This window comes from Gopherus flavomarginatus, chromosome 2 (assembly GCF_025201925.1).
Source record: "Gopherus flavomarginatus isolate rGopFla2 chromosome 2, rGopFla2.mat.asm, whole genome shotgun sequence".
NCBI classification, from domain to species: domain Eukaryota; kingdom Metazoa; phylum Chordata; order Testudines; family Testudinidae; genus Gopherus; species Gopherus flavomarginatus.
In genome coordinates, this window is record NC_066618.1 from 193,080,693 (window position 1) to 193,104,051 (window position 23,359).

At 45.3% G+C, this 23,359-nt stretch overlaps 1 protein-coding gene across 3 annotated transcripts in view; it reads left to right on the forward strand.

The window, feature by feature from the left end:
- SLC66A2 (solute carrier family 66 member 2) overlaps positions 1–23,115 on the forward strand; it is an 86,353-nt gene extending 63,238 nt beyond the window's left edge. For 2 of the 3 annotated variants that reach the window (XM_050941855.1, XM_050941856.1), the window contains one exon: positions 19,734–23,115. In XM_050941855.1, coding sequence (XP_050797812.1) covers positions 19,734–19,941 — 208 coding nt within the window. In that variant the 3' untranslated portion in view covers positions 19,942–23,115. Of the gene's footprint in view, positions 1–5,342; positions 6,377–19,733 lie in introns of those variants that run through there. The other variant, XM_050941854.1, reaches the window with a different exon arrangement.
- The last annotated feature ends 244 nt before the right edge of the window (positions 23,116–23,359 follow it).

Consider the following 23,359-nt stretch of genomic DNA (forward strand, 5'->3'; position numbering starts at 1 on the left):
AAACACTTGAAATCTGTTTTGCTTAAAGATCTTTCCTCTGTCCTGGTTTACGTTCTCTTTATTGCCAGTTCGCAAGTGTGTTTTGGTAAGTGCAGTTGTATTTATTATTGCCATGTAATCACAAAGATTTCAAGAAGCAGGTGAATCTCATTTCAGGTAAAAATCTAATTTTATTTCCAGATTGTTAGGTGATTGCAAAGGAGTCTTAAACTTGGCCCCTGTGTGTTTGCTCCTATTCTACACACAGTTGTGTTTGGAAATTTGTATTTCTCCAATGTTTTCTTAAAATGTACAAAAACATTTAGCTGAAAGATGTGATTGATGCATGAGAAGTAAATGACTATAATGATATTCTTAGATTGTGCTCCATGAGAAACCAGCTTTTTTATGGAGCTATTTAAGACCACTGATCCAAGACAGCATAGGAAATATTAACACTAGACCTAGAGATCCAGCTGTACTTTGTATATGTTGATCTCAGCAGCAATTGCAGCTTTAAATCATTACAATATTAAAACCTGGGCCGACTGTTCATTGGGTTATCAGAATAAAGTGAAGGCACATGTGTATTAAAATGAACTCACTTAAGTTGGCTGATGGGCCTAAGAAAATTTCCTACTATAAATCCCTGTTTTTTTAAGGGGGAAAAGGGAATTGTTAAAAATCTGTGTAATAATGTGTTGGAGCCTGGGGATACAAAACTTGGTTACTTTCTTTGTTATTAAAATCTTTAAATGCCTTATGCTTCAAACTAGATAGGATTGCAGACTCAAATGATTAGAATGTTATTGGAGTTGGGTGTTTCTTTTGCATTATTTATCCCCATAAAAAGTGGCCAAATTATTAATAGTTGAAAATGTACCTCTGCAGTGCACTTCAGTGGGTAGTGCGCATTAGGCTGTATGGACAAGTCACAGCCATTTGTGCTCTAATCACTAAAGTCAAGAAGCAACTCACAGGAAATAGTTCTGTTCCTGGAGCTGCCACTGACTCTCTGTGTGGCCCTTGGATAAATAGCCACTCTGTGCCTTAGTTTACCTACTTGTGAAATGGGTATAATGTTGATCTATTTCACTGGGGTGTTGAGGCTCATTGGTTACACTTACACAACAACTTTCAATCAATGATTTCAAGTTGCTCTACAAAATAGTATCTATTATTACAGCTTCCAAAGGAGCCTTTGCAACATACTGTGTCAAAGATCCTTCACCTTGATAGACTGTAACACCTGTCTTTTATACAATAGGGCGATCACTTCAGAGCACATGGTAAAAAAGTAAGATATTTAAAAATTAATATTATGTAGGAGTGTTCTATATACTGTATGAGCAAAACTAATTCAACCTGGGACATTTTGTTATATGAACAGTCCACTGCAGAATGGTTACCCAATCTGTGTTTTTATGTGTACACCACAGAGCTGTGTGAATAATTGATTTTTCAGTTTACTGGCTGTACTGACAAATCAGGAAAAACTTTTGGCAAACTGAAAAGTCTTTAGTTGGTTTATTATTTATTTAGTTATGGTGGAACAAAGCATTTTGTTCAACCTGAACAAAATGTTTCTTTTTCTTTTTGAGCTTTACATTTTTTTTCATTTAAAAAAAACCAAAAGAAATATTTTGATTTCTTTGGAGGAGGGAAGATTTTTTTTTTTTTTTAGGTTTTTTGACCAAAACAATTCAGCAAATGCATCATGAATTCACAAACCTGAATTTGCATTTTTCAGAGGAAAATTTTACCTTGAATTAGTACACTATCAAATAGTGCTGAACCCCTTTGCAACAGCCAACTCTAGGTGGTGGTGGTGGTAGGAGTTGTAATAATAATAATAAGTAATAAAGACACTCACTTGAAAATGATGGAAAAGTATGTGCGTGTATCTGAGTAGCTGTAATGTATTGGCTTAACTCCTTTTTCATAATTATTCCCGCCTCCCCCCCCCGTTTGTATTTTGTGGCTGCATAAAAGAAATATAAAATAAACATCTGACACAACTACCTTGGAGTGGTGCATCTCTCTGAATTTTTTTGCCGAACAAGCAGAATGCAGCATTCTTCTTCGAGTGGTTGTTCATGTCCATTCAAAGTAGGTGTGCACGCACTGCATGCACGCTAGCCGGAAGATTTTCCCCTAGCAGCATCCGTAGGGTCGGCCCAGGCGCCCCCTGGAGTGGCGCCATGACGGCGCCCTATAAAGGGGCCCGCCGACCCTCCACCCCCTCAGTTCCTTCTTACCGCTGGTGATGGCTAGCTGGAACTTCGCTTGCATAGCAATCTGGCAGTGTCCTGTCTGTACCGTTTAGTTCGTTTATCCAGTTATATAGATAGAACTTTGTATATAGTTTTTGTAGTTGGGGGGGGGTCCCCCCCCACAGTCTTCGTCGCCCGCTGGGGCATGCCCGGGTCCCCGGGTTCAAACCCTGTGGGAAATTCATGCCTAAGAGTGACCCACACTCTGCGTGCTTGAGGTGCCTCGGAGAGAGCCACCAAAAGGACCGGTGCTCTTATCTGTAGAGGCTTCCACCCGCGAACTCTTAAGGACAGGGCTGAAAGACTTAGAGTCCTCCTGATTGAGGCGACCCTGCAACCACCCTCGGACCCAGAGGCGGCCGAGGCGGGCCCCAGCACGTCGTCCTCGGTGCAGAGTGCCCCGGCACCGGCATCAGGAATTAGGGCCCAGCCCAAGTCATCCAAGACCCGGCACCGGGCAGAGTCGGGTCATAGAAAGTCGGCCTCAGTGCGGCACCGCTCACCTTCAGCGGTGCCCACCAAGAGAGAGAAGCCGGTGAGGGATCGGTCTCCCCACCAGGACCCGAGGCCGACTCCGCCAGTGGGGCTAAGTGGACAGGCTGGGCTACAGCCCCCCGAGGTTCCATCAACTCCCGCACCGCAGAGAGGGCAGTCGAGTCCGGACCAGCTCAATTCTCTGGGCCTCAGTGGAGACATACGCCCCCTGTCGACGCCGGAGGTGTTCGAGGCGGCATCAGACCTGATAGGTCTCCCAACACTGACCTCCCCGCATCGTAGGGAGTTGCCTACTGTGGTCCGCCCACCAGTACAATCTAGAGGCAAGCCGGCCATGCTATTGCCTCCCTCCCCGCACCGGACCAAAAGACAGGCTCCCCGCCGCCTTGGCACCGCTCACCTTCGGTGCTGGGTGCTGCTGCCGCCCCTCCCCCCCCCCGTCTTGATACTCAGACTCAGAGGCAGACTCCTATCGCTCCAGCAGGTCGCGGAGCAGGAGATCAATGTCAGGGGCGAGCCATCAGGGTTACCTGCAGTGGCAGCAACAATGGCAGCCGCCCTCGCAGTGGCCGTTTTGGACTCTCTGAGCCTACAATCAGTCAGTAAGCCAGGCGTTTGGCTCTCGGTCACGATCGGCTTCGGTGTCCTCGACGTCGGTGGCCCCGGCGCAGCTGCCTACCCCACCAGCACCATCGCCAGATAGGGATGTGCCTTCGTCAAGTTCAGCACCCCCTAACCGGGCGCCGGCAGCGGCTTTAGTTCGGGCTCCGTCGGCACCGCATGATACGCCAAGTCGCTCGCTGGCGACCCTGGTACCGGCCGCGGTGCCGCATTTGGACTCGGAACCGGCACCGCAACCTCAATACCGTGTGCCGTAGGACCTCGAGGAGCTGCATGCACCAGAAGAAGGGCCGCTCCATGTAATTTCCTTGTCTTCCTCCCCGGACGAAGCGGTCTCGGGCACAGCTCTGGCACCGGCCCTGGAGGATACCCGAATCCTCCAGCAACTGCTCCAGTGAGCAGCTCAGAGCCTCGCAATCCAAGCTGAGGAAATCAAGGTGGACGCGGACCCTGTAGTGGACATCCTGGCCCCCTCAGGGCCATCCAAGGTAGCCCTTCTGCTGATAAAGACGATAGCTGATACGTCCCACACCCTATGGCAGACACCAGCCTCATTGGTGCCTACTGCCAAGAGAACGGAGCGGTGCTACTTCGTCCCCTCTAAAGGGAATGAACACCTGTACACCCACCCTCCCCCGGACTCACTGGTAGTAGATGCGGCTAACCAGCGGGAGCGTCAAGGGTTCCAGGGGTCAACGCCAAAGAGTGGAGACGCAAAGAGACTTGAGCTGTTTGGCAGGAAGGTGTACTCCACGGGGGGACTCCAACTCCGTATTGCCAATCAACAGGCAATAGTAAACCGATATGGCCATGTCAAAGTTAGACTAGGACTCACAGTTTGTCAGACCACTCTGTTTTATTAGCAAAGCACTCTGCTAATAACATCCAGATAATGTGAGCATCATGCAAGACACAAACTATCTTATACAGATAAAAGGGCAAGCACTTAGCAAGATAACAAAGGAAGCAGAATCTGATAAGTTTACCTGGGCTAGGCATGCATATCTTATTTCCTTACTAACTATTACTGATCTTCTGTTAATGTTTTGCCATTAGCACCCTTGTTTATGCCTAATATTTCTTTTCCTGGCACCTGTATTTCAAAATTTCTTATTTCTGCTTAAAGGTACATACAACATTTCTTTAATCCATTCTTATTTTTACAATATAATTCATTCTACTTTCACAGCCACAACACGTGTTTGGCCATGTCGAAGTTCGCGGAGCTCCTTCCCCAGGACTCGAGATCAGAATTTTCGGCCCTAATGGAGGAGGGCAAACTGATCTCTCGAGCCTCCCTCCAGGCCGCCTTAGATGCGGCTCACTCAGCCTCGTGCACCCTGGCCACGGGCTTGGTCATGCGATGGGGCACTTGGCTCCAGGTCTTGGGCCTGCCCTATGAGGTCCAGCAGATGGAGAGGTCTTGAATCTTCGAAGGGCAGACGTTGTTTTCAGAGAAAATGGACAAATGTCTCCATAGCTTAAAGGACTCGAGGGCCACACTTCGCTCGCTGGGCTTGCATACTCCCGTGATCCACCGCAGACAATTTAGGCCGCAGGTGGCCCCTCGCCCATACCAGCCACAGGCTTACCAGGAGCTGTGGTGCAGGCGGGGTAGAAATGGCAGGAGGCGTCATCAATGTCACCCCTCTGGCCAGGCGTCTGGCCAATCGAGACCACCATCTGGGCCTAGACCCCCTATTTGATGGTACGGTCGAGGACAACCTACCAATCGAGACTCTGGATCCTCCCACCCCTACCTTTTGGTCACGTCTGTCCCACTTCTGCTGTGCCTGGTCCAGAATTACGTCAGACAAATGGGTTCTCCGCATGGTAGAGAGGGGATATTCTATCCAGTTTTCCTCTCTCCCGCCCCACCAACCCCCCTCCCCGTCCCTCTTCAGGGACTCTTCTCACGAGCAACTTCTGGTTCAAGAAGTGAAGTCTCTCATGGAGGCAAGGGCAGTGGAGGAAGTCCCGTGGGAGCTCAGGGGCAAAGGCTTCTACTCCCGGTACTTCCTCATACCAAAGGCAAAAGGGGACTTGAGACCCATCCTAGATTTGCGGCGGCTGAACAAGTTTGTGTGAAAACTCAAGTTCCGCATGGTCTCCCTGTCCTCGATCATCACCTCCCTGGATCCAGGAGATTGGTATGCCGCCGTCGACTTAAAGGACGCCTATTTCCACGTCGCCATAATTCCACAGCACCGTCGGTACCTCAGGTTCGTCGTGTCCGGCGTCCATCTACAGTTCATGGTGCTCCTGTTTGGCCTGTCAGCTGCCCCCCGGGTCTTCACGAAGTGCATGGCGGTCGTGGTGGCCTTCCTGCGCAGGCGTGGCACCCAGGTATTCCCCTACCTGGATGACTGGCTCATAAAGGGCCACTCCATGGAGCAGGTAGAGACCCAGGTGCTGTTCATCAGGCGGACCTTTCTCAATCTGTGTGTCCTCTTGAATGATGCCAAATCCACTCTGTCTCCAACGCAACACATAGAGTTCGTAGGAGCGGTTCTGGACTCCACACACGCCAAAGCGTATCTGCCGGAGTCCAGGTTCCGTGCAATTTCTGAGCTCATCCTTGGACTGCACCGTGCCCCAGTCACCACGGCGCGAGTTTGCGTCCAGCTGTTAGGCCACATGGCAGCATGCACCTATGTGGTGGTCCACGCCAGACTCCGGCTTCGCCTGCTGCAGTCCTGGTTGGCGACGGTTTATCACCCGGTTAGGGACCCCCTGGACTCAGTGGTGTCCGTTCCCCGCTTGGTGCTGCGCTCGCTTCAGTGGTGGCTCAACCCGTGGGAAGTCTGCATGGGAGTTCCCTTTGCTGCCCCACAGCCCTCCCTCTCCTTGGTGGCGGAAGCCTGGGATCGAGGTTGGGGAGTGCACTTGGGACGTCTCAGGACGCAGGATTTGTGGTTGCCGGAGGACCTCGAGTTGCATATCAATGTCAGGGAGTTGAGAGCGGTCCGCCTGGCGTGTTTGACCTTCCGGTCCCACCTGGCCAGCAGGTGTGTTTCAGTCCTTTTGGACAACACGGCGGAAGCCTTTTATATCAACAAACGGGGGTGCATGCTCCTCTCCCCTCTGCAGGGAAGCCCTCGCGCTGTGGGATTTCTGTGTCCACAGTGCCACCCACCGGACGGCATTCTATCTTCCGGAGGAGCAGAATGGGTTGGCGGACACACTCAGCCGCTCGTTCCAGGGTCACGAGTGGTCCCTCCGATGGGACGTTGTGCACTTAATTTTCCAGCGTTGGGGCTTTCCCCGGCTAGACCTGTTTGCCTCTAGGGAAAACAGGAAGTGCCGATGGTTTTGCTCCCTTCTGGGCTGCAGTCAGTGGTCTCTGTCGGACGCCTTCCTGCAGCCATGGGAGGACGGCCTGCTCTATGCCTTCCCTCCAATTCCCCCTGATACACAGGGTGCTTTTAAAGATTTGCAGGGATCGCACCAGGGTAATCCTGATAGCTCCAGCGTGGCCGCGCCAGCATTGGTATGCGTCACTCCTGACGCTGCCCCTGTTCCCGGACTTGATCACGCAGGACCGGGGCTCCCTCCACCATCCGAACCTCAAGTCCTTTCACCTCACAGCCTGGATGCTCCATGGCTGAACCCAGTGGAATTGCAGTGTTCCCAGCAGGTCAGGCAGGTGCTGCTGGGTAGCAGGAAACCGTCAACTAGGGCCACCTATCTGGCTAAATGGAAGTGCTTCTCCATCTGGTCAGGTCAGCGGGTCATGACCCGCTGGGGGTTCCAATTCCCATTGTCCTTGACTATTTGCTTCACCTTCAACAATTGAGCCTCTCCCTTTCCTCCATTCGCAGTCACTTGGCGGCCATATCATCCGGGAGAGAGGGGTACCTCAGTGTCTGCGAACCCGCTGGTTTGGCATTTCCTAAGGGTATGGACAGGCTCTTCCCACATGTGCGTCAGCCGACCCCTGCTTGGGAGCTGAATCTGGTCCTCTCTGTCCTCTCGGGGCCTCCCTTTGAGCCTCTGGCTTCGTGCTCCCTGCTGTACCTGTTGTGCAAGACCGCCTTCCTGGTGGTGATAACCTCGGCCCGACGGGTGTCGGAGCTTTGAGCGTTAACATCTGAGGCCCCGTACACAGTCTTCTGCAAGGACAAGGTCCAACTGAGACCTCATCCGGCTTTCCTACCCAAGGTCGTTTCACAGTTCCACATGGGCCAAGATATCTTTCTCCCGGTGTTTTATCCGAAACCACATGCCTCCAGCGAAGAGCGGAGGCTACACTCCCTGGATGTCCGCAGGGCCTTGGCCTTTTACATAGAGCGTACCAAGCTGTTCAGACGCTCAACCCAGCTCTTCATTGCAGTAGCAGAAAGGATGAAAGGGCTCCCGGTCTCCTCTCAGCGAATCTCTTTGTGGATCGCGACTTGCATCCGGGAATGCTATGGTATAGCTAAGACCACTGTCCCTGCAGTCATGGCCCACTCCACTAGGGCACAGGCCTCCTCTGTGGCATTCCTGGCTCAGGTTCTGACTCAGAGGATTTGTAGAGCAGCCACATGGTCCTCAATCCACACGTTCTCGTCTCACTATGCCATCACGCACCAGGCTAGGGATGATGCAGCCTTTGATTGCGCAGTACTCCAGTCAGCAGTGATCTCCAACCTCACCTCCTAAGGTTAGGCTTGTGAGTCACCTACTTTGAATGGACATGAACAACCACTCGAAGAAAAAATGGTTACCCACCTTTTAGTAACTGTTCTTCGAGATGTGTTGTTCATGTCCATTCCAACACCCACCCTCCTGCCCCTCTGTCAGAGTGCTGGCAAGAAGGAACTGAGGAGGTGGAGGGTTGGCAGGTCCCTTTATAGGGCGCCGTGGTGGCACCACTCCAGGGGGCGCCCGGGCCGACCCTACGGACGCTACTGGGGAAAATCTTCCAGCTGGCGTGCACGCGGCGCGTGCACACCTACTTTGAATGGACATGAACAACATCTCGAAGAACAACAGTTACTAAAAGGTGGGTAACCGTTTGTTCATTCCTGAACATCTTTCTCAATTAAACCCTCTTGTTCCTAAGAGTTGCAGGAGTTTTCAAATAGCTGGATCTTCCAAACTAAGGAGACCAGATGTCCCGATTTTATAGGGACAGTCCCGATTTTTGGATCTTTTTCTTATATAGGCTCCTATTACCCACCCCCACACACCTCTGTCCCAATTTTTCACATTTGCTGTCTGGTCGCTCTATGCCAAACCAACACACTGTGCTATCCATTACTCACGGATTTAGTTTCAGCTTAACTCTGAAGTTCCAAAATAAGCTCTTGATCTTTCTCCTCCCTCAAGTTCCTGTTGAATGTTCTTCTGTCAAGGGCTGGACATATGGCTCCCTCTGGAAATTGTCGGTGCCACTCCAGTGTCAGACAAATTGCTATTAAATGACATAAGGCACTCTATAGGGTTGGCACCTAGATGTGGAGTATCAGACTTAGATTTCTCAACTGGTTGTGCACAATATACACTGCTGGGCTTGCAAAAATGCTCTAGATATGTCCTCATACAAATAGCCTGTATTTGGTGTGTGCAAACTTGACTTCCAGATGGCAAAATGTAGACACTTGCCTTTGGAAATATGGCTCTTGATGATGGTGCATCAGTACTGACACTTTTTTTAAAAAGTTGGGGATAAATGCTCTATTCATGGTGGGTTTTTATTTTATTTTTTTCCTTGCACTTTTAAAAATAGCATAGCATTCAGATTCCATGGTCTTCTGCCTTTGCTTCTGTGTTAGACAGGTCAGTCTCTCTGGCAGAAATGCCACTACTGTGTGCACTTGACATTTCTGTAAGGAGACCTGATACAGAAGAGCTGCTTTACAGAGCCTGAAAATATGAGCTGAACATTTTCCAAAGTGAGGATGTTGGAACCAACTGTGAAAGCTGCTGCTTGCTCCAAATATGCTAATGTAAACAGATTGCAACAGTTAGCAGCTGAAAAAGATGGTTTGAAAATATTTTTCAAAACATGAGCAGTGCTGAAATTTATTCACTGATTGACTTTTTATGGCCCTTTTTCCTGAAGAATCTGTGCACTAGCAAATATTACTGATGTTATCCTCCTAGTGCCCCTGTCATAAGGAGAAATAGTATCCTTTTTTACAGTTGTGGAACTGAGGCACTGAGCTTATTAAGTGACTTTCCCAAAATCACATGGGGAACCTGTGTGGCAGAGACAGGGTTTGAATGTAGCATTGCCAAAATCCATGCTGTGCCTTAACCACAAGACCATTCTTTCTGGAAGAGGAGAAGTAAATTTGCAAGTTTAATTCATTGCTTATGAATTGTATGATTTTTATATAGGGAATTAGTTTTCAAAAGAACTCTTCCCTAAGAGTGAAATCCTGGCCATAGTGAAGTTGATGGCAAAGCTTCCAGTGACACCAATAGAGTCAGGATTTCACCTGAAATGTGCAAATATAAGCTATTAATTATATAACGCAACTTTTTGCTAACTACTGATTTTAAAATGGTTTCCTCAAATTGTTCAAGATTTTGCGAACTGGTTCTGTAACTGATCCTCAATGATTCTGTGGTCACAGTACAGGACTCACTCAGAAAATCTGGGGTTTTAGTCGGTGCCTAATCGCAGACTTTCTGCATGACTTTGGGCTAGTCACTTAACCTCCAGACCCTCAATTTCTCTATATGTAAGATGAGACTAATGCAGTATCCACACTGGCATTTTGCCAGTGGAAGTATGTCATCAGAGGACTTCTGTTGTTTGAGGACGTTTTATTTTTGGCAACAGAAAGTCTGGATGTTGCTGACAGGAATTCGATTTGGGTGTGAACACATGAAAACTTGTGTTAACAAAAGGCAAATTTTGCCAACAACACTTTGTGGGGTACACCAGGCCTGATTATTTCTATACCTGCAAAGACCTAGTGTAGACTTGGTTATACCAGCCTCAATGTGTTTTTTGCCAGTATAACTTATTTTGTTTGCTGAACTGGTATAAGCTATATGGATAATATCGCTTTTCTGTTGTTGTTGGTATAAGTTTAGACTACAGTCAGAGGTTTTCCAGTGTTCACCAGACCTGCTATTTGCCTACTTCAAAGAGATTTTTCTTAACGGTTGTTAAGCACTTTGAGGGAAGGCACTAGTCTAAGGTTATGGCTACAGTACAAACCTTAGAGTGGCACAGCTGTACCACTGCAGCTGTGCTGTTGTAAGGTCTCCCATGTAGCTGCTCTATGCAGACGGCAGAGAATTAAACCACTCTCAATGAGTGGCGGTAGCTAGGTCAGCCGGAGACGCTCTCCTGCCGACATTGTGCTATCCATACCAGCGCTTTTGTCATGCCTCTGACTGACAAAAGTGTTAGTGTAGACATAACCGAACTCTCAGAAGTTAATGAGAAAGTTGAAAGTCGTAGAAATTTTGTTAATTTTTACATAGTTTCCACTGGTTTGAGAGGGCAGCGAATAACTTCATCCACTTAAAAAGTTGGATAAATTGTATCCATCTTCCAATTATAGGAAATAAACTTTAGGACTCTGGGTCCCTTGGCTGGCCACTGACTAAAATTAGCACTACACTCATAACTATACCATGGGTGTAATTACAGACCGGCAAAACGTAGCTACTATTTTTATTGAAGTGTGCTGGCATGTGTGGTCAAGTCACTGTGGAATTTCACAACGGAAGTCATTGTCTAATGTCTGATCCTCTTCACATGCTCCAGCTGTAGGATATTTTTGGTTTTGTGTGTTAACACTCTGCATATGTATGTAATTTAACATTGATATGAGAAAATCCATGGAACAAATAAAAAACAAGGACTGTTAGATCTTTCCTTTTGTGTAGATTTGTGCCAAGCACCAACCAAAGTTCTGCAGACTGTGGTTCTGCCTACGTGCTGCTTTGTAAATGACAGCTAGTTTGATGTATTCTTGCATCAAATTTTAAGACTAATAATGATTTGGGGGTAGAGAGAGGGAACAGGGTTTTGTGCCTTAACTTTATTTAGAAGTTCTTGTTTCTTTTGGTAGGCAGAGGAAGAAAGGTGTAACGAACAAGAGAATGCTCAAAGAATTGAGGGTAAAAGCAGAATGGTGTACTAGAAAGGGAGAATCATGCAAGAACATGCAGTCAGGCTATGGATAGATGGAATGAAGACAGGGTGAATATTAAGTTCTGTGGGAGTGATGCCTGAATAAGGGTTCTGAGCCCAAATATTGGAGAAAATTTCCAAATAGTGGAGGGCCATACAGGTAATATGGCCCACATAACACAGAGAGTTGCATATGCAGCCCAAAATGGTAAATAGCTTGAGAACTACTAGGTGAGACTGTGGAATAGCCTCCCAAGTGAAGCAGTGGAAAGGCTTCTCTTTAGCATACTTAAAACTACTCAGGAGTCTGGAAAAAGCTTTCTACAGAACACTCCTTTATTGGCTGGGTGTGTAGACCAGGTGAGCCAATAAATTATTTTCCAACTCTAGTTTCTGTAATTCATGTAACTTCAAATTGCAGTATTAACACACACAATACTACAACGAACTAAAAATAAAAGCTATTGCTTGGCGCTATTTTTTTAGCCAAGTTGTACAACAATCTATATGAAATATGCTGTCACTGGTGCAGAACTGCAGTGTCTCAGGGATTTCTTTTATGTTAGCGTATTAAAAATTAGTATTTGGCAATACCTGTGGAAAGAGAGATTTCTAATGTCTATCAAGTGATAAAAGCACATGATGTTCTTCTGAGAATTATTTCAGTAGCATAATAAGTAGTTATCCTTTCATGTGTTTAAGAGTAAATCACAACAGAAAAATTCCCAACAGATTCCCTCCATTTATGGTCAGGTCAAATTTTATGGAGACTTGACATTAACTGACTGTCATTAATTTAGCAATTTCCTGTAACAAGATCACTTGTAAGAAAGCCACTGGTTTTGGGAGGTTTGTCGGCACTGGATACCGCAGCAGTGATTTACATTGGTGGGAAGTGCTATTTTTGTTGCAAGTCAGCTTCAGTCTCTGGCAACACCATCTATTTCAGAGCAACTCTTGCCTCCTCCTCTTTGCTGGGCATATCTGTTTTTGCAGAAACGTATGTTGCCATTTATCTCTTTCTAGTTAACCAATCATGCTGTGACATGGCTCACTCCTCTTTTTCTGTCTCTTTCTCCATAACTAACATGACAGTTTTTTCTTTGTCTTGGAGCAGTATGGTCATAACACTTTTCTAATTGACTTTCTCTCTGCTGGTTGTGCAGATCAGGGCCTGCCCTGCAGTTTAAGCTTTTCCAGTCCAGCTTTCAAACGTTACAGTAACGATAGGAGAAGATTTAAAGCTGAATATTATTTTGATGTGGATGGCATAGAGTGCAGCTTTGTTTATGGTTGGGGTGCTTAGCTTGGGAAAAACTCAAGCATCAGAACTTGAAGTTTGAAATATGGCTTCTGTGAATGTTGGAAGTGAGCTTTTGCAGCTTGTGTGTAAACCTCCTTGGTTCTTGCAGGTGATCTCCTTGGCATACTTCTAGCTTGTTTGTATGTGCCTCAGGTATTCTTGCAAGAAAGGACTGCTTTGTGGCACTTAGTATCTTCTTCTTCCCTGAATGGAAAAGGTCTGTAGAATAACCACTCAGAGAAGCACCCAAAAATATTTAAATCAGTGTTCAGTGAAAGCCTCCCTATCTGACAAGACACTCTGCTCCTTTCTTCCTTGCAGGCAGATAAGAAGCAATCTATCCAAGGTTTCTCCTTTTCAGCAATAAGAATAAATGTAAAAAAATATCTTGGCAGCCATTAGAATTCCCCTCCACTTCAGAGGGCTAGTGGGTAAAGTTCAGAATGTACATACTAAAGCTTCCTTTTCTGATCCCAGGTGAAATCCTGAAATGACTTAATATGCCAAAGTACATGAGGATGCAAAGTTCTGATTCTTCTTGATGCACACAGAAACTCCCATTACTCTGAATGGAAGCACTGTGTGCAGCAAGTAGAATAATTACCTCCACACAGCTGTGTTAAAAGAACATTATTGAGGTTTCAGAGTCAAGCACTCAACCTGAACTCTGGCCTTTCCTAACTTTTAACTATTCAACCTTAATCTGGCCCCCTTGTGCCTGTGCATTATGATACAGTCTTTACTTACGTGATCACATACTGTTTTCTATAGGAAAAAACAAACTTCCATGTGGCCTCATATTGACACCCACATGGGTCATCAGTATGGTGGGAACCCTTTGATCCATTGCACAGATTTCTTCCACTTGAGCTAACAGTGTAACTAGCAGTAGTAGGTTGTTGTCCTCCATGTGGACCAGTACTAAAGGGGGATGAGAGAGATACTTTTTTCACAGATATTTGCTGACAGCAGAGTAATTGAGACACTAAGGGATCTTGAGTTACTTTCCAGAGTGTGCTCTAGCAGTCAGATTCTTCTGCCCATTCCCTACAAGCATGGCTCCTTCTTCCCCATCCCCTCCAACCTGTCCCTATCTTCATCCTGGCTCCTTGCCTATCCAGTCCCATGGTCTCAGTCTCCACTCCTCAGGCTTCTCATTCCAGTGCCAGTTTCCTTGCCCAGCTAGTCTTAATCTCTCCCTCTGGATGTACTGAGTCCCCGTCTCCTTCTTCCCCCTTCTTCCAGATGCTCCCCTCCCAACTCCTACTCCCCTCTGGCTCCTCATCTGTTCTGCATTCTCTCCCCACATCTCATTGGGTCCCAGTTCTAGTCTCCCTCCTCAAACTCCTCATCCAATCTCAGTCTTCCCCTCCTTTATCCCAGTCTCTCTGACCAGCCACACCTCAGCTCCTTGTCAGATTTTCCTTCCTCCTTCTGTTCCCTTCCATCCCCCCACATTGGTTCTTACTCCCAATCTCTTTGCCAGCTAGTTCCAGTGTCCCTTCCCCTGCCTCCAGCTCCTCATATGACCTATGTCTTCCATCCAGCCAACTGGGCAAAATAATGTATTTGCATCTAACCTTGTTCTCAGAAATGGCTAAACTGTTGTAGCTGAAATTTTCCAAAACACATTCAACCTGAGGCAGACACCCTGCATGGAAAATTGCCCTCCAGATGGTTACAGTTTGGTAAAGTCACAGTCTATGAGAACAGGGGTGTGCTAAAATGGAAAGTATTAGGTAACTTTAACAATAAGTGGTGCTACCAGCATGTCTGTAATATTGTAAATATAGGAGTGTGTAAGCAGGGAGAACTTATATGGTTACTAATGTGTACAGGATGACCTGGTTCGGGACCCCTCAGGGGGTCGCGAGGTTATTATCTAGGGGATCGCGAGCTGTCAGCCTCCACTCCAAACCCCCCACTTTGCCTCCAGCATTTATAATGATGATAAATATATAAAAACATGTTTTTAACTTATAACTCAGAGGCTTGCTACATGAAAGGGGTCACCAGTACAAAAGTTTGAGAACCACTGGCCTAGATGTATTTGTGAAATTAGGTTTGTTGCAATTATTTGATTGCTTTTTTTTAATAATTTTTTTCACAGCAGTTTTTTTTTCTTTTTTTTAACTAGAAACCCGGGATTAATTTGCAGATTTTCTCCTGGTGTTATGCCCCAACTAATGTACATTTTCTGATGTCTGACATTGTTAACTTTTAAGCTATATTCATTTCATGTCAATCTTCTTGTACAGATGCAGCTGAATAACTTGGTGGTGTTCTGAACACTTGAGTGTTGGAGCGTGACCTGGAAAACATCACGGGCGCAATCCTACTTTCCTTGAGCATCTGAAATTCCCTTGAAGTCACTGGGACTCCTAAATGTGCAAGGAATGCAGGATCACATGCCAAATTTGTGAACCAGCATTGCGAACAATAAGATCATAAAGTATTTCCTAACAAAAGTTCACAGACCGGTTTGTCTGTACATCGTGGCTCATGTGACTGTTAGATCTGCATTGCCATTGCAGCATGCGCTTTGCTCATAAAGCACTACATTGTACTTATCCAAAAGTTTTTTGCCTTTGGCTATAGCTCTCTCGCCAGGAGACTAAACTCCCTCGTGGTTTATAGACTGCTGATGATATATGTTTCCCCTGAAAACACCCCCCTCTCTTGGGTAGCAACAATCTGGGATATTTTTAAATAGCCCCCTTTTCTGACTTTGACTTTGCCTGATTTTCAGCAAGAAAAAACAAACAAAGAGGTCCCAGGTTTTTTCTTTTGGATGTTAGACTCCTACTAAAAATCTGTGGGGCATCTTTTAATTGGATTTATCCAAACAATTAACATATCATTTTGCCAGACATGGCAGGCCAGACACACACTTGTTTACCATTGACTGGTTTTTATTGAACAGACAAACAAAATTGTAAAATGACAGATTCACAATTAAATCATGTGTCCACGATCAGCTGCATAGCAAACATCCATGGCTGAGGATCATCGAGTCATTTCAGCTGCCTGCAAGTGAATTATCCTAATTTATTGCACTCCCATCTTACGTATTCAAGCAGTTCAGATCTGTTTCTGTTTTTAGAAAAAAAAAAAATCTGCCTGTGTAACTCTCTAGAAAAGATTCTGTAGCTTGGCTCATTCCCATGGCTGGTGGTGTTTTACACAGAAGGACTGTGCTTTCTTTCACTGGACTAGGTTTACCTTTAGCTATTTCGTCTCGTTGCTTGTATACAATTTGAGATTGAACTAGTCCTATATTATTATTTATTGAATCATATATCCAGCTTGCAGCTTCACACATGAAATCCCTTGGTAGCTTCCTAATATGTAGATTGTTACTGATCTTTATTTTATGATCCCAGTCACCTAACATGGGGTATATATGTTGCAAAAGGCTTATACTCCTGTTACGTGATGGGTCAGTATCGTCTGACTCCCTTGGCCCCCGTTACAGTAAGGGCTAGAGTATGGAACGCAGGATTTAGCCCATATTAGGGTGATATATTTGTATCCAAAATACAAATTTACCTATCTTGATTTTCCCTCCTCACTTTTGAATGTTTAGGAAATTAACTTTGGGCCCTATTCCTTCTCTACAGTGTGTGCACAGTTACATTTGATGAATTACAATCAAGTCTGGCAAAACTCCATCAGTCATAATTCTGACACTTCATCTATGGGCTGCATAATATTTACGATAATGTAACTGTGAACTGCAAAGCTTTTATTTAGTATTGCTTATCTGCTCTTTTAAAAAGCTCTCCAGTTAGAATATATGAAGTCCATAACCAGCTTTCAGAAACTAACTGTTCACATCCTTGACTGTCAGTGTTGCGGGCACGACAAGAAAAACCTTATGCATTTTACGTTTTAAAATCTATTTCTGTTCCCCATACTTTCTCCTGAACCTTGAATGAGAGGACCAGAAATGCACTGGAGATGAGGGGAAAGCAGGGAAAGGCCAAAGATGCAGCAAAATGAAAGTAGAAAAGGGAGGAATGCTGGGTATTAAAGTTTGGGCATTGACACAGGTATAAACCATGGGAGCAAACCTTGATGACTTTTAACCTTGCTATAAACAGCTGCAGATACATTCATTGTTTTCTTTGTGTGTACTGTTGGACTACTTATTTTTGACTCTGGAGCACACATTGCATGGTATGATGTACAAGAAATCAGTTCTTTGCATAAGTGTTTATTTAGAGTGACTAGAAGGGGGGTGTGTGTGTGTGAGAGAGAGAGCCACTCACAGGAGGCCGTAAGTGTTGTAGTGAAAAGATATTTGAAGTCTGTTTTGATGTTCACCATATTACTTACACTGATTATGCTGCACATAAAATTATGTAATTTATTTTCATAGGATGTCATCAAGTCAGATATCACAGCGTGATTTTTAAAAGGAGTTAGGTAACTACTTGACCGTTGGCATTCATGTCTGTAGGTACTAAGATAACAAAATTGTAGGCTTTAGGGGGTCAGGAAGCAATTATCCTCCCCTACCTAGAGCGCTGCTTGATCTGATTAAGTGTGTTGTGTGGACTTGGTGGTAGCCTTTCGCTGCAGCATCAGGTATTGACAACTGTTCATATAGGTAGATCAATGCTGTCATGGTCTGATAAAGCAAAACCTGTATCAAAGTTCCAGTTCTTTCCATCTGTAATACTTCCCAGGGTTGTGAGACCCCTTGTTATCAACTGCCTTTAGCAAGAGGAAGCCTTGTCTGTGCCTGCCGGATGTCAGCTCCCTGACTAGATGACCTCCTGAGGTCCCTTCCAACCCTGATATTCTATGATTCTATGACTCTACCTGTCATGGGCAACACAAACTCTCCCTGCTGTCCCTCTGCAGTTGAGCATGGCTATTGCTACAACCCACGAGCCCTCCTGAGCGTCTCCCTTACCAGTTACCCCTTAGATCACAGCTCCACTTAAGACACAGCACTTAGATATGTTTATAATGAAAACAAGTATAAATGAATGTAACAAAGAATAGAAATTTGAGAAATAGTAAGTAAAAGTATTGGAAACAAATGGTTACATGTAAAATAAAATTGTAACGTGCACTCTAGTGCCTAGACTTAACTAACAAGATATGTTCCTGTCTAATGAAGTTTAGCTCACCCCAAGTCTTTGCAGCATTTGCCAGTCAGCCTGGCTGTGACCCTCCGTTCATAAAACAGAACATTCTAACACTTTGCCTTCTAGGTGAAGGGCCTAGGTGTACTCGGTACTCCCAGTTATACCTCCCAAATCCATTGTTTTTGCTTGTAAACTTCCTTGCTATTTTTGCTTTTTCCTACATCTTTCCTCTTGTTGAATTCACAATCTTCTGATTTAGCATCAGGCTCAGTAATTCAAAAAGTACTCCTGGGGGAATTCTGCGCCACTGCATGTGTGCAGAATTCATGTTCCTCGCAGATTTCTTTGCTTTCCTGCAGAAAAATGACTTTCTGACAGGGAAGCAACGGGAAGCTGCAAGAGCAGTCATGCACCACTCCCTGGCAGTGCAGGTACATCGTTTCAGGCACCCAGAGCAGCCAGCGGAGAGGTAAATCACCGTGGGGCTGCAAGGAGTGTCTGGGGCTGTATCAGACCCACCCCCAGGAACTTCCCCCAGCTGCAGGAAGTCCTGCCCCCATCACTCCTCAGCAGTGGTGGAAGGGGTCACTATAGGGGGAGCTGCTCCCCCATTCACCCAGCCCCCGTGCATCTGGACCTCTCATACCCAGACAGTCCTGCCAAGCCTAACCGGGTACATCCAGAACTCCGCTAGCCCTCCATACCTGAACCTCACCCCACTGAACCGCAACCCCTGCATCTGGAGGCCCCCTGTACCCAGAGCCCCTGCCTCCAGACCCCCACCCCTGCACCCAGACCACCTCCCACTGAGTTCCCTGCACTTAAACTCTGACCCTGATGCTCCACCCTCTGCATCACCCTAAGCCCCTACATCCAGACTCCCTCACCACTGACTCTCAACTAGCTGCACCCAGACCCCCCACCCCACCAAGCCCCACTCCCCCAGCACCCAGATATCCCCTGCTGAGATCCCCCACACTCAGACCCCCACTGCTGATCCCCAGTTACCTTCACCTGGAAGTCCCTGGAGAGTCCCATTGCCCCTTCACCTGGACACTCCCCCTACACCAGCCTCTGTGCATCCAGATCCCCCACACACACCTAGACCCTTCACTGAGCTGCCTGCAGCTAGATTGTCCCACACAGAATCCTTTCACCCCACACCTGGATTCCCCCACACTGAGCCCCTCCACACTTAGATCTTGCCTGATTGAGCATGGCCCACACCTCGGGCAGAGGGACAGTGCCACAGAGTGCCCAGGCCTTGTGCTGTGTCAGGGTTGGGTGCAGCCTTGTTGCTGGGTCTGTGTCCAGAGAGTGTGGGGTGGATGGCTGCAGAGTGATCTCCCGCCTTCAGCAAGCCAGTGGCCTGTGGTCCCACTGCCATGCTGGAGCCTCTGCATTTATTTAGACATATAAAGCTTTCACAATTTTAAAATACTGTGCACTGAATTTTTAATTTTTGGTACAGAATGCCCTCAAGAATAAAAAAGGCCTCCATTGTGAAACAGACAGTAAACATCTGACCAGGCAGAGAGAGATAAGAGTCTCTTCCCTCCTACTTGACAGGAGCATGTTTATCATCTCCTAGTGATGTGCCTTAACTCATGTACCTTCAGAACATAATTTTCAGTACAGATACAGAATTTCTTAAACAAATGATCGTATATACATTTTGCAATGATTATGATGACCGGGGGACTCTTGATAGAGAATTCACATGTCACCTTTTGGTCAACTTAATATGCATACATCTGGCGTGGGGGATCCTGGGAAAATTCTATACCCGCCCCCCTAGCCTCCGGGTGCTCTCTGCATTAGCCCCAAGAGGTCCCCAAGTCACACCCTCTTTAATTCTTCTGTTGTGTCCCTTTTTGTAGTGTCAAGATGGTGCTGATGTGGACCAGCGGCGATACCTTCAAGACTGTTTACTTTATCCTGAACCAGGCTCCTTTCCAGTTCTCCATTTGTGGCCTGCTCCAGGTCTTTGTGGACATGGCCATCCTGCTACAGGTTTACTTTTACAGCTACTACCCTCAGAAGCCAGCATCACACACTACACACCCAGCCAGTACAAAGGCACTCTGAAGCACATGGTGGAGATGGCTACAGGTCAACAGTGTTGTGAAGTCTGCCTGTGCAGCTTTTCCTTCCACTTGTAAATACTGTATTATTTTGATGAGTTGAAAACAAGAGAGAAGACTGCTCGGAAACACAAGAAGTTTGGTATTTTTAATGGTTTGTTTCTGTTTGGTTTCAGATTCATTGTATAGAATTTGTTTTTCTGGGGGTGGGGTGTGGACAGTGTTTATTTTTTGCATACTTACCTATGAGCCTTATAAATTCACGTGTGTGTGTGTGTATGTTTGTACGTATAATTGCAAGGGCTGGATGTTTGTGTTTTTAATGCTATTTAAAGAAATGTTAAACCACAGAGACGATCAAATATTTTATCTGAAGCTTTTACCTATTTATATAAAGTGTGTATTTTGGAAGTAAGTTTGGAATATCGGAGTTAAATATTTCAGTGATGTATGAAGATACCGTCAAAGTTTCAAAAAGGTTGGGTGCAGTGGATCAGAAAGGTGGGCAGGGGGAAAGGGACTGAGAAGGGATGGTGAACAATCTAAAGTAAACCAATAATAGCTAGTATAAAACATAAATGTACTGTGTGCGCACACACTCACACTGCTGGATCAGTGTGGCACTGAATAGATCAAGGTGAGGGATAGTTTCAGGGAGATTATGGTGTGGATGATGCTATGGCCACATCTAAACTAGACATAGCTAGTTACCGGGTGGGAAGAAGAGAGAATTTAAGAGGAGGAGAGAGGGAGTCTAACATAACTAAGTAGTCTTGCTTTGAAGCAGCTGCGTTCAGGAACAGAATGGGACCCTGCATGATTAGGGGTGCACAACTGGGTCATTGATGGTGTGTGACAGAGACTCCGGGTGGGTTGTTGGGATGCCTACAGCAGTGCTGAATGGGGCCAGTAGGCAGGCATTGCCAGGAGTACTAGTGAATAATGACTAGGCAGTGGTTGAGAAATTGGGAAAAGCAGGAATAAAGGTGTCAATGAAAACGGGTTACTGAGGTTTGGAGTGGAGAACAGTTTGTGTGGGAGAAGTAAAGCAGTAATCTAGAGAGCAGGGTCTGCTTTCTAAAAATGTAGTTAGTTAAATATTGAGATTCACATTAGTATTATTGACTGCCAGGTGACATCAGTTTGTGTTCTGGGATATTTCTTGTGTTAGCCAAACATGCAAATGCTACAAAAGAACACGTGTGAAGATAAGTATATTTTGTTTTTCTGCTATTCAAGATCTTCCAGGCTGTTTACTTTTAGAAAGCTAGATAGAAGCTGGAAGGGAAAGTGAGAAGGCCCGAGGGGCATATAATGTTATGTATAATCTAAATCGTATATAACTGTATGTTTGCCAACATCAGTCATTGTGCCCTTTCTGAGAATTGGCACTTCTCTAAGTGGATACAGTTTTAATGTTCTGTTTTGAAGCCCTTTGGCTTCAGCCAGTTGCCATGATGAGCCTAGCTTGACCTGTAGGAGATGCATACAGATCGATTACTGAGTCCCAGAAACAATTGTCTGTGTTGCCTTCTTCTTTGAGACTCAGTCTTCCCTGCCAGATAAATGCTGCCTTCCTGCAGATACTGGTGTTTTAGGGCAATGCTAGATTTCCAGTGAGACATTTTTGTTTTCTGAGAACATTCCAAAAAAAATACATTATCTTAAATAAGGCAAGTCTGGGATATCATGTCTTCAGTTTTCAATCAGGTGTTCTCACTAACCTGCTATCTTTGGCTCTACCATGCTTTAGGTATGGACCATCTTTAATGTGGGGTGGCCATTTTCTTGTGAAGAGTAAAAGCGTATAGTCACAATGCAGTAAAGTCTATCAGAAATGTTTATTTTAGGATAATTGACATCAAGTTGTCCTTTGCTGTTGTGCTTTGGTTTCCTTGTTTCTGAATTCTTAATCTCTCAATCTAAAATAAATCCCAAACTGGCTGGCTTGACCCCTGGGATCCCACTCCCCATGCATTTCTTGGAGGTGATCTCCTCTGCTTCTGAGCCAAATGCTGTCTCATTGGCAAAATTATCATTATCTTCAATGGGGTCAGGATTTGGCTATATGGGTGTGGCATATCCAAGCACAGTATTGCATTTGTGCACCCTAAGCCTCTGGTTTTTATGGAGCAGCCTCTGAGCTGATCATGTTCCCCCTTCAGGATGGCTGGGTGGTGAGCATTGCCCTGGCAGCTTGATGTAGAGGAGATTGGTATATCCCAGAGTAACATGTAGGACCTGCCCTGGTCTTTGGTGTCTGTACCCGGGCCACTGGCAAATCTACACAAATAAACCAAAACTCAGGAAAATAGTTCAATCTGAGGGCCTGGCATAGAGTGCTATGGTCAAACTCTTGACTCCATGCTTTTTGTTTGACACCATACTCTTTTATGCCTGAAGTGACCTTACAAAGACAATGTATGTGGCATGGCAGACTATGAATGTTTTATTCCTCTCCCTTTCTCAAATGTTCTCGTTGTGTTAAAAGAACATCTGGGCTTTTCTCTTTTTAATTAAAAACTTAACGACTGTCCTCTCTGGTGTATGCTGCTTCAATGAGGATTGTATTTCTACTTGTATGCAAACACTTTCTCACATATTTTAATGGTCTGTTTTTTTAATAACTTGTAGTACTAAACTTTTTGTACCTGATGGTCTTTTTTTCTATTATTGTATGAAACAGGGGTGTAATAGCTAAATGGCTGCTAAGGTCTCTTGGCTTTGTGTAACAGGTATTACTGAAGATAAAATGAACATGGTTTTTCCTTTCTTCTTTTGGGACTCTTTGGTCTGCAGATTCTTAACAGTCTGCCGTCACTACCAAAAACAGTATGCTTGATGAACATGTTTCTTTCATACCAGAGCTGCAAATGCTGGAAGAGAAGCCAGCGGACTAATGTCTAAAGTCATTTTCTATTTAGAGCATTTGAAAAGTTGGGATACTTGGCTAGGAACTCTCTTGAACTTCATCTTGAAAGATGCTTTAAAAGCAAAGTTACAGAACTTTTTATATGTAAGGAATTATCTGTAGCAGTGATCACCTCAGAGAATTAAGAAATCAATTACTTTATAAATACATATTTGTTGAATGTATGGTACATTTCATGGAGCTCACGTTCTCTGTCAATTGCAGTGATTTAAAAACAATTAAATAAATCAGTCAATTATACATAAATTCAGTGTTGCTTTATGTTTTCTTCAAATGTAAAAAAGGAATCCTATTACTTAAAGATTTTGCATTGCTCATCTGGTCTGGGACCTTGTCCTCATATTTTTCCCTAGAAAGGACAAGCAGGCTTTGGTTGCTATATAAGTAATCATGAAGCGTACAATGTCCTAAGATTAAAGTCTAGGACTAGGATTCACGATATAGGATCCTAGGAGATGGATAAAAATCAATGATTTTTTATGGGGGGGGA